Source organism: Suricata suricatta, chromosome 13 (assembly GCF_006229205.1).
Source record: "Suricata suricatta isolate VVHF042 chromosome 13, meerkat_22Aug2017_6uvM2_HiC, whole genome shotgun sequence".
Taxonomy (NCBI): Eukaryota; Metazoa; Chordata; class Mammalia; order Carnivora; family Herpestidae; genus Suricata; species Suricata suricatta.
Window position 1 is genome coordinate 60,469,790 of NC_043712.1, and position 15,196 is coordinate 60,484,985.

At 40.1% G+C, this 15,196-nt stretch overlaps 1 protein-coding gene across 1 annotated transcript in view; it reads right to left on the bottom strand.

Moving 5' to 3' along the window:
- Window positions 1–6,027: 6,027 nt before the first annotated feature.
- Window positions 6,028–15,196, bottom strand: part of IL33 (interleukin 33) — a 62,076-nt gene continuing 52,907 nt past the window's right edge. The window contains exon 8 of the mRNA XM_029920142.1: window positions 6,028–6,143. Within this exon, the coding sequence (XP_029776002.1) occupies window positions 6,072–6,143 (72 nt within the window). The 3' untranslated portion in view covers window positions 6,028–6,071. The remainder of the gene's footprint in view (window positions 6,144–15,196) is intronic.

The following is a 15,196-nucleotide window of genomic DNA, read 5'->3' on the forward strand; positions in this document are numbered from 1 at the left end:
ACTTGGCAGCTGAATCTATGCAGCTTCCCACAGGTCCTCTTTTCGTTAATTATTTAAAAAGAGGCTTCTTCCAGAATATGATAGCATAGGCAAGGAAAGGACTATGCCTGTCTTAGGTTGGAGGCCTGCCGATCCTTCTTACCAGTCATGGGCACACCCAGAAGCTTGTGTCCGAGTAGCCTGTCTTAGGTTGATAGGATGGTAAGGCCTCTCTTATCTGTCATTGGCTAACCAGCCTGTGCCTCTTGCCAGAATATAGCTTTTCCATCAGCCTCCTGATCGGCCATATCGGGCTTATGATACTGGACCTGAGTAGGCTGCACCTATTTGCTGCCTTAGGAGAGCCATGACCTTATTGAATAGAACAGGGCCCAAGGGCACCAAGAGCAATAAACCCACAATAGGTCCTAAAAACCGGGAGGAGATAGGGTAAAAGTCCATAAAGTCCATGAGGAAAGGACTGTTGATGAGTTCCTTCCTCCTCTTTTCCAGGTCTTCTTGAAGCTTCTTTTCCCAACATGGTCCTAAAGGAAAAGACAAAGATTTCTCTCAAGGAGATTTTTTCTTCCTGGAGGGCTGAGTATTATGATCAATTTGCTTTACTAGTCTCTCTGGCAACCATTGTGCTGCATCTGCTTTTTGTAAGTAGATGCAGACTGCTCCTCGTCCCCAGATCAAAACTGGGTCCGGACCATGCCATTTATTATTTAAGGGGTTCTTCCAAAGTACAGTAGTGAAAGTTCTTTGCATCTCATTTTGCCAGAGATGTTCAGCAGCTGAGCGTCCTTCTTTATCCAAAGTTAAAAAATTTAAAATGAAGAGTGAATGGTATAAAAGATTTCTGGGAGATCCCTTGATGGGGTACCATTCCCCCCACTTTTATTTTATCAAGGGTATTTTTTAAATACAGATGTGCCCGTTCTACTATACCTTGTCCTTGTGGATTATAAGGAATCCCAGTGATGTGTTTAATTTGTAACTGTTGACAGAATTTAGAGAACACGGTCCCAGTATATCTGGGTCCATTGTCAGTTTTTATTTGTTTTGGGATTCCTAACACTGATGTGGCAGAAAGCATGTGTGCTACAATGTGCTTTCCTGCTTCCCCAGTTTGTAAAGTAGCATATAGGAAGCCGCTGTAGGTATCAATATTCACATGAACATACTTTAGATTTCCAAACTCTAAAATGTGTTTTACGTCCATTTGCCAGATGGCATTGGGCATTCGTTCTCGAGGATTTACTCCCAAATGAGGAACAGGTAAATGCACAACACAAGAAGGGCACTGTTTTACTATTTGTCGTGCCTGTTCACGGGAAATCTTGAACATAATTCTTAAGGTGCGGGCACTGAGATGATGGGTAGCGTGAGCTCTTGAGGCTGCTTCTAGTCCTGTATCCTGGGGAAGTATGATATTATAGATTCCTTTTGTGGCTGAATCAGCCTTTTGATTGCCTAAAGACAGAGGACCTGGAAGGCCAGTGTGGGCCCTTAAATGACCAATGAAGAAAGGATTTTTTCTTTTATGAATTAAAGACTGAAGTCGCATAAAAAGACGAGCAGCCCCTGAACTCTGTTTAATTTGGGCTGCAGTTTCCAGCAAGGGCACAGAGTTAGCTATATAAGCACTGTCTGTGTATAAATTAAAAGGTTTATCATAAAAAGTGGAAAAGACTGCAATAACTGCATGTAGCTCCACAAGTTGAGCAGAAGTGGATGGGGTGGGAAAGCTTATGACTTGATTCTCAAAAGTATAAGTTGCAATGCCAGTAGAGGATCCGTCAGTAAAAACTACTAAGGCCTGTGATAGTGGCTGTCGAGAGGTTTTTGTTGGAAATATAAACTCATGACTATTAAAGAAATGTAGGAGTTTATTAGGTGGATAATGATCGTCTAACCTACCTAAAAAGGAAGCACACGCAATAGGCCAGCAATCAGTAGTCCGAAAAAGCCAGTCAAGCTGACCTTTTGAATAGGGTTGTATGATGGAATCAGGCTCTTTGCCAAAGTACTTCACGCTTTATTCTCTCCCTAGAACAATGAGGTCAGCCACAGCCAGATAGTAAGGATAGATAACCTTCGCAGGTGAGGAGGGAAGATGCACCCACATAATGGGGTTATTTTGCCAGAAAACTGCTGTAGGAGTAAGAGAGGTTTTGCAGATAATAAACATGAGGGGTTGATCATAATCTATGGCAGTGACAAACTGGGAGTGGATGGTTTCTTCCACAAATTTTAATGCTTGACGGCCCTCACTAGTGAGAGATCTAGAAGATTTGGGATCTGGGTCCCCCTGGAGTATGTCAAACAAAGGTTTGAGCTGTCCAGTGGTGAGCCTAAGATAAGGCCTAATCCAATTTATATCTCCTAGTAATTTTTGGAAGTCATTGAGTGTCTGCAGAATGTCTAACCTGAGTAGTTTTTTTTTTTTTGAGTAGTTATATGGGCTCCTGAAATCTGAAAACCCAGGTAAGTGTAAAGGTCTTGTAACTGCACCTTTTCAGGGGCTATATGCAGCCCGTGAGCTTGCAGGGATGATTGTAAGTCATCAAGGCATTTTAGCACCTACTGGCCATCTCTCCCTGCCAGAAGAATGTCATCCATATAATGACAATATACAATTCCCTCCAAATATCACGTACCTTTTGTATGGCCAGTGCCACAAACTTTTGACACAAGGTGGGGTTATTAGCCATGCCCTGAGGTAAAACCTTCCATTGATATCTTTTCATGGGCTCTTTAAAATTAACAGAGGGCATACTAAAAGCGAATCGTTCTTGGTCGTCAGGGTGAAGGGGGATGGTAAAGAAACAGTCTTTAAGATCTATGATAATTTTATAGTGCCCTAGAGGTATAGCCAGAGGAGAGGGAAGCCCTGGCTGGAGCGTTCCCATGAGGACCATTGTTTTGTTTACTGCCCTAAGGTCCTGCAATAATCTCCATTTACCTGATTTCTTTTTTATGACAAATATAGGAGTATTCCATGGAGAATTACTCTCCACTATGCGTCCAGCAGCCAACTGCTCCTGCACTAGCTGATGCCCTGCTTGTAGCTTTTCCACAGATAAATGCCACTGATCAACCCATACAGGGTCATTAGATTTCCAAGTGATCTTATTTGCATGGGGTACAGGAATGTCAATGGCCACTAAGGTAAATTTCCCAAGCCTTCTTTTTGATGGTTATTTTGCACCTCAATAGGTTGGGTAATTCCGTTTTCATTCTTTCCAAGTCCCTTTCCTGGCTTAAATCCCTGAGTTAGCATCTGTGCTGTAACCAATTCATTTGGACTACACATAATGATACCCATTTGAGTTAAAAGGTCTCGCCCCCACAAATTAACAGGTAACCCTTGAATAACAAAAGGTTGAATGTCTCCCTGATTTCCCTCTGCATCCTGCCAGCGCAGTAATTTTGTACTCTTTTCTGGGTTTTTACTTTGCCCTATGCCTTTAAGATTGGTTAAGGTATGGGATAAGGGCCATTGTGAAGGCCATGCCTCTTTTTTAATAATGGTGATGTCTGCTCCTGTGTCTCTTAGGCCTTGAAATTCTTTACCATCAAGCCAGAGTGTAAACATGGGTTTTTGGGTGTTAATAGGCTGTACCCAATAAGCACTGGAGGAGCCAAACCCTGGGGCTTCTCAGCTTGAGTTTTTAAATGAGTTGTCAGTAATAAGAAAGGACAGTAAGAGCAATTGTGGGATGCGTACCTGAGGGTACAGTAGTAATCACCCGAGGAGAGGAGGCCATAATTTTTATTTCTCCTGTATAGTCATTGTCTATCACTCCAGGATAGACATGTAGCCCTCTAACTGTAGCACTACTGCATCCCAAAAGCAAACCAAAAGTTTTAGGGGGTAAGGGACCATAAATCCCAGTAGGTAGGATCTGGACCCCCATCTCGGGGGTTAATACTGTGTGGGTGGTGGAACAGAGGTCCAGTTCTGCACTTCCTGGAGTTGCTCTGCAGAGGTCTGAAACGGATTGTTTTCAGGAACAAACTTGATTGCCCCAAAAGTTTGTTTGGGTTTCAGGGCCTGGGGCTGGCCCCATTTCCCGTTTCCCTGCAGGGGTGGTAATCGGTTACCCTGGGGGTCTGCCTTGGACTTACAATCACTAGCCCAATGTCGACCCTTCTGACATCGAGGGCATAATCTAGGAGCACTATTATGATCATTGGGCCGCTTGTTGGATCAACAGTCTTTGGCAAAGTGACCTTCTTTGCCACATTTAAAACATTTTTCCTTGTCTTGGTGGCCTAAAAGTTCTTTTATGGTAAATCCTTGCAGGGCTGCAGCCATTGCCAATCCCTGCTGGTAAGCGGAGCGGATATCCAAACATAATCTAATATAACCAGAGAGATCTGTCTTTTTTTGATAGGGTCTAATGGCCGCCTGGCATGCGGAATTTGCATTTTCATAGGCCAATTGTTTAACAAATTCGGAGCTAGCATCGGCATTACCAAGGATACACCCCGCTGCCGTAAGAAGCCGATGGACGGAGTCAGCGAAAGGCTCATCAGGACCTTGTTTAATGTTGGTTAAGGAGGAACTGAGATCCCCTTTAGCTGGCAACTTTCTCCAGGCTCTAGTCCCAGCCGCTTGTATTTGAGCAAACAAGCCGGCATCATATTCCATCTGTATATCATTGCTGGCATAATCTCCCTCCCCCGTTAGTATCTCCGAGTTCCAGCCATTATTTGCCTGTGCATTACATCGAGCAGTTTCCTTACAAGATTCAACATATTCTGATTTCCATAACAGATAATCTCCTCCAGATAAGAGGCTCGAACAAGAGTATACCAATCACTAGGGGTGAGCCAACTTTCAGCCACTGATTCTACGATCGCCATGGTATATGGTGCTGTAGCCCCATACTGCACTACAGCAGTTTTGAGCTCCTTAATGATTTTAAAATCAAAACCAGAATGTTGTCTCCATGCTTGTCCCTGGGCGTCAGTGGTCTCAATAACTAGAAACGCCTCAGGGTCCTCAGTGTCTGTTAGGGGGCCGGCAGCCTGAGGATTTCTGAGTGCTGCCCCTCGTTGTGGGGGTTGGGGCATTTGCCGTGAAGGCATGACGGTAGACTCCCTTTTGCCAGCCTTAAGTTTTTCTAATCGTGACATCAGCTCTTGGTGTTCTTCTTCTAATCTTATCTGCTCTTGTAATTGCTCTATTTTATCTAATAGATCCTTTTTGGGATCTATGAGGGGCGAAGCTAAAGGAGGGTGGGGGGGTGTTATATGGAGGTGGCCAGTCAGGGTTACGGTATTTTTTAGCTTCATTATCAATATCCTCGCCGTCACTATCTGACGACTCATCATTAGAAACTCTTTCTGTAGTCCCCCAATAAGAGAAGACATTACCCATACTGCCCAATTATCCACCCGAATATTTGACGCCAGACAAACAAAGGGTAGGGAGCCCCCTCTAATGAGGAGACCAATCAGATGCCCGTCTGGCCGTTTCCCGAAGGAGCTTAGGTGAAGCTTAGCTGTAGCAGACTCAGCGTTGTGACTTACAGGTTGGAATCTATTCCAATACCGCCATGGACCATATGCTTTTCACCATAGTATCGCAGACTGGGCCCACTCGGACTCCGTGGGTTATCGGGGATCTTAAGGATGCCCCCCGTGGAGTCACAGATTCAACTGGGTAGGCATGCCAAACTGAGTTGCGCATTCACTCACACACACACACACAGAGGCTATAACATTCCCTCCCACAAAGGTTTTACAAACAAGACTGAGACATTAGAAAAACACTTAACTGCTTTTTCTAGACCTTTACGCCCTGTGCCCTGAGGGTTTCTGTCAGACCATTTGCTTAATTCCTGCCCTAAATTCACCGATCACTCACTCGAGCACTGGACCACAGCGTGGCCATCTCCTTATCTTGAGCCCTCGACTGCGTAGCAAAACTTCTGCATAGCCGTCTCCCTGTATCTTGAGCACTGGACCAGCTAATTCTGCATGGCCATCTCTTTAATTCTTGACCTTAAATCTTGACCGTTACCTCTTGCTCTTCTTCTTTTTCTCTTTGATCAGTTTCTTCACTAGATCTCTCTCACTCAGCCCCACGTTGGGCGCCACTTGTCTGTATCTGCCCTGGCCGGCAGGGCGGTCGATCGGGTCGCAGGTTCCTGAGGGAGGGAGAAAGAATAGGGGGGCAGGAGACACAGAGAGCAGGGCAAGACAAGCGTTTTGATCAAGCCCAGTTTATTGAGAAAATATCCACAGCTTTATAGGGTTTGTGGTGGGAAGCTGACCTGGGTTGGTTGCTAGGAAACAGGGTGAAATGATTATTAGAAAAAGGGGAAACTGAAACTGAAATTTCAAACACAGCATCTAAAGGAGAGCCCAGACTTGTGTCTGTGACGCTGGGCAGGAGTTCGATTGACACTGCATAAGCCCGAATGCGGTTCAATTTGGCTTCTCCCTTCTGCCCGTCTCCAATCCCTGAATCAGGAAATGCACTCACCTGGCCCCTAGATGGTTAATCTTGTTTTTCTGGCCACTCCCCACAGGGAGTGACATATCCTTGCCTGAGGTGGCTGAACTTGGTAGCTCCCTACATTATATGAGTGTGGTTTTTGGTGTCCCACAACAATTACAATAATAACATTAAAGATCACTGATCACTATAAAATATAATAATAAGGAAAAGTTTGAGATATTGTGAGAATTACCAAAATGTGACACAGACACAAAATAATGACATACCTTTAGAAAAATGTTGTGATGAGCCTGTTTGATGCAGGGTTGCTATAAACCCTCAATTTGTGAAAAACAAAATATCTGATAAGCACAATAAAACAAGATATGCCTATATTGAAAATTATTATTAATTAAAATCCATAGCTGACACTAGACTTTGTTGCACAGAGTTTTAAACAAATGAATAATATCATGCATCAACAATTATAGTATCCTACAGAATAGATTCATTGCTCTAAAAATCCCCCGTGCACCATTTCATATCCCTTACTATTCCATTTCCTCCCTGAGCCTCTGGCATCACTGATCTTTTCACTGTCTCCATAGTTTTGCCTTTTCGAGAATATCATATAATTGGAATCATACCATATGAAGCATTTTAGACTGGCTTATTTCACTTAACAATATGCAACTAGAGTTTCTACATGCCCTGTTGTGGCTTGATAGCTCATTTTTTAAATTGCTGAATAATATTTCATTTTATGGATATACTATGATATTTTTATCTGTTCACCAGTTGAAAGACATATTTGTTGCTTTCTAATTTGGAGAAATTATGAGTGAAACTGTTATACCCTTTAATAGGCCAGTTTTTGTGTAAACTTAAATTTTCCAACTCATTTGAGTAAATATCAAGAACCAAGATTACTGGATCATATAGTAAGACTACGTTTATCTTCTTAGAAAGTGGCCAAACTATCTTCCAAAGCTGCTATACCACTTTGTATTTCCGCTAGCAATGAATGAGAGTTTGTTGCCTCACATTCTTATTAGCATTTGATATTGTCAGCATTTTGCATTTTAGCCATTCTAGTAGATAGTGATATCTCCTTGTAATAATGTCTTTCCTTTAGCCACTCTCTTCTACCACCTCTTCCTGTTATTCCAGGCAAGAGCGAATTCCAATTCCACTGAGGAATTTAGCATTATGACAAGGTTTAATCAGTTTTTAACGAAAAATAAAATAAAACAACTAAAACTCAATCCAAAATACCATTGTACTTTCATCTCTCTCTAAAAAATGCTAAACGGGTTCACTCACAGGCTGGTAGACTGAGTTTACACTGTATGGCATCAGGCCAATTGCTGTTTGACTTTATTATTTTAGTCATATTCATTGAGGGATAATTTTCATACAATAAAATTCACTTATTAAGTGTATGGTTTGATGAGTTTTGATAAAGTATATAGATGTATAATCACCACCTCAGTCTAGATATGCAAGAGGTTCCCTTATGCCCTTTTGTAATCTATCCTCATTTTAGGCAACCACAAATTTAATTTCTGTCTAAATAGTATTTGAATTTACAAATATCATATATAAAAGTTATGCAGTATATGCCCTTTTACTTATGGTTTCTTTCACTTAACATAATGCTACTGAGATTCACTCATGTTGTTGTGTGTATTCGTAGTTTGTATTTACTATTGGTTATTATGAATAAAGCCTCTATAAACACTTACATACTGGTCTTTATGTGGGAATATGTTTTAATTTCTCCTAGGTAAATACATAGGAGGGGAGTATTTTATAAGAAACTGACAAATTGTTTTCCAAAATTACTGAACAATTTTGCATTTCTTCTAGCAATGTGATAGAATTCTGGTTACTCTTTATCTTTGACAGCACTTGATATTCCTGGTCTTTTAGATTTTACCTATTTTAATAGTTGCATAGTAGTTAAATAGTAGTAGTTGGTATGTCAGTGTGGTTGTAATTTGCATTTCCCTGGTGACTAATAATATTGGGCATTTAAAAAATGTGCTTATTTGTCATCCATATATCTTATTCAGTGTCTGTCCAAATCTTTTGTTGATTTTTAATGGGTTATTTGTACTGTGGCTGTGTTGTAAGAATTCTTTGTAACTTATTCTGAATATAAGTCCTTTGTCAGATAAATGTTTTGGAAATATATTCTCCTTATCTTTTCATTTTCTTAGTGTCTTTTGAGGAACAGAGATTCTTAATATTTATAACATACAGTAAGATTTTTTTCTTTAAGGTTTGTGCTTTTTGTGTTTTATCTAACCAATCTTTAGTTGACTCAATGTCACATAGATTTTGTGTGTGCATACGTGTGTGTGTGTGTGTGTGTGTGTATGTGTGTGTGATTTCTTAGAGTTTTGTATTTTTAGCTCTTATATTTATGTCTATGATTTTTACAAATTAATTTTTGTGTCTGATGTGAAATAGAAATTTTTCCTTCCTTCCTTTCTTCCTTCTTTCCTTCCTTCTACATATGGACATTCGATTGTTCAAGCACTACTTATTGAAAAACCATCTTTCTTCTGTTGATTTACATCTTGTTGAAGGCAGTTGATCTAGGTTATTATATATAGGTTACATATATGTTGATTAAAATCTCAACCACAATCATGACAGAGATTTGAGAGGCTGGTTTTTAAATTGACTAGAAGGTATGCCTGGGTGACTCAGTCAATTAAGCATCTGACTCTTGATTTTGGCATAGACCATGATCTCATGTTTGTGAGATAGAGCCCCGAGTTGGGCTCTCCACTGACATAGCAGGGGTTACTTGGGATTCTCTCTCTCTGTCCCTACCCCCCTTGCATGGGTTTGCTCTCTGTCTCAAAATAAATAAATATTTTAAAAGATAAAAAGGAGACATTTGTGAAAGAAAAAACAAAAGAGAGAGAAAACACGCAAAGACACTAAAAACTGGTTCTTTGAATAATTGCTCAGTAAAACTGATAAACATGTCACCAAATTGATCAAACAACAAAAAATAAAACCCAAATTATCAATACTGGAAATGAAAAAAAAGACCATCATTATAGATCCTATAAGATAAGAGAATATTTTGAACATCTTATTTCTGGTACATTTGATAGCTTAGATAAAAAGAACACATTTCTTGAAATAAATTAATTAACAAAGATGAGATGAATAGCAACATATCTATTAAAGAATTGAATTCATAGTCCAAAATGCTGCAAAAACATCTCCGAGCCCAGATTGCTTCACTAGTGAATTCTACCATGCAATTAAGGAAAAAATAATAACAAGTTTACACAAAAATTTCAGGAAATAAAAGAGGAGGTAACACTTAGCAACTTACTTTATGATGACAGCACTATTCCCAGTAGCAAAACCAAATAAAAGTATAAAGAAAATGTGCTAATTAATATCCCTACTGAACCTAACTCAAAATTTTTTTTTAAATTTCTTTAACGTTTTATTTATTTTTGAGAGACAGAGACAGACAGAGCATGAGCAAGGGAGGATCAGAGAGAGAGGGAGACACAGAATCTGAAGCAGGCTCCAGACTCTTAGCTGTCAACACAGAGCCAAACACAGGGCTTGAACCCATGAACTGTGAGATCATGACCTAAGCTGAACTTGGACACTTAACTGACTGAGCCACCCAGATGCCCCCCACTTTTTAAATTAAAAAAAAAACTTAATGAAGTATTCATAAAGTAAAATCAGTAATATACAAAAAGATCATATACCAGGAAGTAAAATTTATCCCAGTTTTACAATGCTGGTTCCACATTTGGAAATCAATTATTGTAAGTTACCATATGAATAGAATAAAAAAATTATATCATAGTCAATATATACAGAAAAGCATTTGGAAAATTCAGTATTTATTCAAGATTTTAAAACTTCCAGCAAACTAGAAATAGAAGAAAACTTCCTCAACCTGATAAAAAGAATATCTACACAAAACATAGATGTAATCTTATTTTTAATCCTGAAAGATTTAATGCATGTTTTCAGACCACAACATTATGAAACATGAAGTCAACCACAAGAAAAAACTTGGAAGACCACAAATACATGAAAGTTAAAGAACATCCTACTAAAGAAAATTAAAGAAAAAATTAAAAAATACATGGATGCAACTGAAAATGAAAATACAACAGTCTAAACCCTTTGGGATATAGCAAAGTCAGTTAAGAAGGAAGTATATTGCAATACAGGTCTGAATCAAGAAACAAGAAAAGTCTCAAATACACAACCTAACCTTGTACCTAAAAGACCTAGAAAAGAAACAGCAAATAAAGCCAAAAGCCAGCAGAAAATGGGAAATAGCAAAGGTTAGAGCAGAAATAAACAATATATAAACAAACAAAGAATAAAAACCCAGTAGGATAGATCAACAAAATTAGTTCATTGGAAGAATTAATAAAATCATAACCCCCTAACTAGACTTATTAAACAGAGAAGAGGGGGTGCCTGGGTGGCTCAGTCAGTTGAGCATCTGACACTTGATTTGGGCTCATGTCATGATCCCCGGGTCATGGGATCAAGCCCCACACCAGGCTCCGCTCTTGGTGGGGACCCTGCTTAGGATTTTCTCTCATTCTCTGACCTTCTTTTCTACTTGCATTTGCTCTCTCTCCAAAACAAAACAAAACAAAACAAACATAAAAGACCCAAATACATTAGGTGAATTGAGTTAAGAGTGTTGCACGTTTTCTATTTCCTTACTGCTTTTTCTTTTTTCTCTTGGTCTGTTTGTTCTGTTATATACTGAGCAAGAAGTCTTAAAGTTTTCCACTCTGTGATCATCCTACATTATTTCCCAAGTGTGCCTTTTTTTTTTTTTTTTTTGGCTCAGCCATACAAAGGCAAGGCCTGTAGTAGAGCAGACATCAGCCAGGAAATTAAATGTCAGTCTCCTTCTCTGGCTGGCTCCCAAACTTTATCAGTGATTTTACGGGAAATGTTTACTTTTGGTTTCCAAGAGATGAAGGGAGGGGATTGTTTTTTTCATAAGCTTAGTGTTCCTCAAACACATGAATTTCCCATTCCTTACCAGTTCTTTGCATTCAAGGAAGGATGAGATGGTTTGCTCAAATAACTGAATTCCAAATATTGGGTAATTACTGGTTTTCTGTCCTGCAATGGTGTCTTGGTGACAATTCAAGGAAAAATAAGAAAAATTGTTAAATAAGTTACACTTGCATGGAACTGAATACTGAATTGGTTCATACTATTCTCCTTAAAATTCTATACTATAATTAAGACTTCTCAGGGCAGCTGGGTGGTTCAGTTGGTAAAGCATCCAACTTTGGCTCGGGTCATGATCTCGTGGTTCATGAGTTCATCCCATGTCAGGCGCTATGCAGACAGTTCAGAGTCTGGTGCCTACTTCGTATTCTGTGTCTACCTTTCTCTCTGTCCTCACCTGCTCATGTTTCTCTCCCTCTCTCTCAAAAATAAATAAATATTTTTGAAAAGACTTCTCACTGAGGAAGGACTGTTTGTGTTAAATAGGTAGTGTGTCAGCTGAGACTCATTCCAAAATTCCCAAGTGTTTGCTTAGATGATGTAATCATTCTTTTAATAGAAGCAAAGTCAGTATGATGCAATAGCAGTATGTTACCAGCAGCAAAAAGCAGAAATATATTTAGTTTTCTTCTTTCCTTTGTTTAATTTTATACAATGCTTTTGTGTGAGGATACCATTCAACTGTAATGTTCTGACCTAATTTAACCAGTTTTGTTTGTTTTCTTTGAGTATGGTTCTTTGAAAAGTAGGCCTCCCTTGAGGAAGAAAAAGTTCTATTGGGTATTAAATTGCAAATGTAAGTCAAAAGGGAAAGATAGGATTAACTTTTGTTGATCCCAATATAGTCCAGACACTGTGCTAGGTTCTTACAACCATTTCCATATTCCATCTTCTCAAGATCCCTATCTGAAAGATATATTAGCCTATTTTACAGGCAATGACACTGAGGTACAGAGCAGTGTGAAGTAACATAGATGGCATAAATTAAGATTAGAACCAGGATCTCTCTAGTACCAAAATTCATACTCTTTGCTATCCATCATGCTTTCATTAATATGGAGGTCAGATACAAAAGAACCCATTTCTGTTTTTACTGATTAGTTCTGTGGTTTCTGGAATGCTAATTGTTGTTGGCATAGAATGAGACCTTTCTCTTTATATTCCTTGTGTTAAGAAATCTTTGATCATACTATGTACTTTAAACAGAACCTTGATATATGGGTCTTTGATAAATTTGGCATTATACAATATTGAAATCTCTTTAGATCTCAGCCTTTGCAAATGTTAGGCTTAATGTGAGGACTGAGCAGAGGGCAGCTTAGGGCCTTTGGTCAAGGCAAGGAGGGAGAACTAGGAAAATTCAAAGAGTGTAGTAGCAAAATTGATTGGTTAATAGAAATGAGAAAGCTGGCAGAGAGGCAAGAACAGGTGTTATAATTCAAGGCAAAACAGATATCAGAGACCCAAAAGAACTTGTTACAAGAAAGAATAATCATGCAGAGACGTAATTCCAAGCATAGGTCATCAGTGATGTGATTTGAAGTGTTGGGGTCTGGAGCCAATAGCTAAGAAATAATTCTTGAGATCTCTTTGGTACAAAAAAAAGGTGATTTTATTAAAGCACAGGGACAGGATTTGTGGGCATAAAAAGCTGCAATGGGGTTGTGAAGAGTGACTGATTATACACTTGGGAATTGGAGACGATAAATTCAAGGGGAAGTTTCCAAAAGGACTTCCCTATGTTAAAGAAGATTCACAGGATCCTGAACTAGAGGTGCAGAGCATCAAGTAGCAGGAAGGAAAAACTAGTCATGGAGCTTTGACTCTCTCCTTCATATAGTCAATAAAAAAAAATATTAAAAGTGCCAGACACTGTGTTAAGTACTGGTAATACAGAGATAAAGGGATAAGAATTATTTTGTTGATGGGATAGAGGGAAACAATGCATTTGGTCAGAGTTAGTTGTGTTAAGTTTGAACAATGTAAAGTACATCTAAATGGCAGTGTCACATAGGCAATAGGAAGCACAGGTGGCCTTTAATCAGAAAAGACATCTGGTATAAAGAGTTATTAGGCCTTAAAAGAATAGATAAACTCCTGGGAGCTAATGACCTGTGTGGGGTGGGGCTAGTTGGGGGCTGGCAATGTGGAGTGGGGAATGAGAGGGTCAAGTGTCTGAGATTCCTTGATACCTTGTTAACCACTCTGTTCCCAACCAAAAACAGGCTACCAGATGTTCTGACTGCCTTCTATTTACTCTATTAGTGAAGGGAGGATAATCCCTTGCCATAGATAGTATGAGATGCCCAAACACACCACACTTGACATGATCAGATGAGATTGGCAGCAGTTTATTAGTCACATATACTCACAACCTGGGGAGAGGAGGGCCCGCAGGAGTTTCTTCAGGGAACAGAGTGAACTAGCAAGGGCTGTGGGAGGCAGGATTTATAATGACAAGAGAGTGAGATGACCCTTGATCCTTGTTGGAGAGTGTGTTTACTAGAATAATAACTTGAGAGATGAAGCTTCAAGTTAGGTTGAGGAGCCAGGTAGGGTGTAGGTAGCTAGTTGAGTGGGGAGCAAGGGAATTCATGGTAGGCTTTTGGGATGCTCTGAGGCTTACAGCTGTCAAGGCAGCACATAGAATTTCAGATTTTACAATTCACCAGCATACATAGGAAGTCTACTTCAACAACCATCTTCTTTTAAGGGAGTTTATCTGGACTAAAACTTTCTTTTTCTCTTTTGCTTTTCATTCTTTTTTTAAAAATGTTTATTTATTTTTGAGAACGAGAGAGAGCGGGGCAGGGGTAGAGAGAGAGGGAGACATAGAATCAGGAGCAGGCTACAGGCTCTGAGCTGTCAGCACAGAGCCCAACATGGGGCTCAAACTCATAAACTGTGAGATCATGACCTGAGCTGAAGTTGGACAGTTAAATGACTAAGCCACCCAGGTGTCCCGTCTTTTGTTTTTCATTCTACAGTACGATATCTCTCTGCCACTTGTTAGAAATAAGCCCATCAACACAATCAAAGAAGTGACACAGAGGGAGCATAGTGAAGGGAGGTTTTAGTCAATGTTCTTGCAAGAGCAGATGTCTGATGGACAGGTACACTCAGGGCAGTTACAGCAGATGTAAGAGTGAAAATCTCACGGAATCAGCTCTGTGACCCCTCCTCCACCTCCCTTAGCCTGCCATGCGGGCAAAAATCTTAAGGGGGTGGGGAAGTCTCAGCTTAGGCAAGATCGGGTGAGCATGGGTTAAGTAAAAAGGGCCAATCAGAGAATAGGTGATGCAACATCGGCCGAACCTGCAGCAGGATTGTAACAACCAAAAGAATGTGTCAGGGTTAACCCCATGGTCGCCGGGAAAGGTAAAAGAACTGCTCCCGGGTTGGTCAATTCAAAAGACCCCCCGGATATCATGATTGGATCCCGCCAAAAGTAACTGTCACTTACAATGATATAATTGGTCGTAATTCCTGTCAATAATAATGTAACCTGCTGATTGGACGCTGTAACTTTCATGAATTCCCCCTCCCCTCCTGTGTGTCCCACTCCCCTCCACTACCATAAAAGTCCCTCCGACGCGCTCCACGGGGCTCTTCTCCTCTACCCCTGCGTGGGATACGAGTTGAGCCCCAGCGCGCTGGTCCCCGAATAAAACCTCTTGCTGTTTGCATCAAGTGGCGGCTCTCGAGACTGATTGGGGT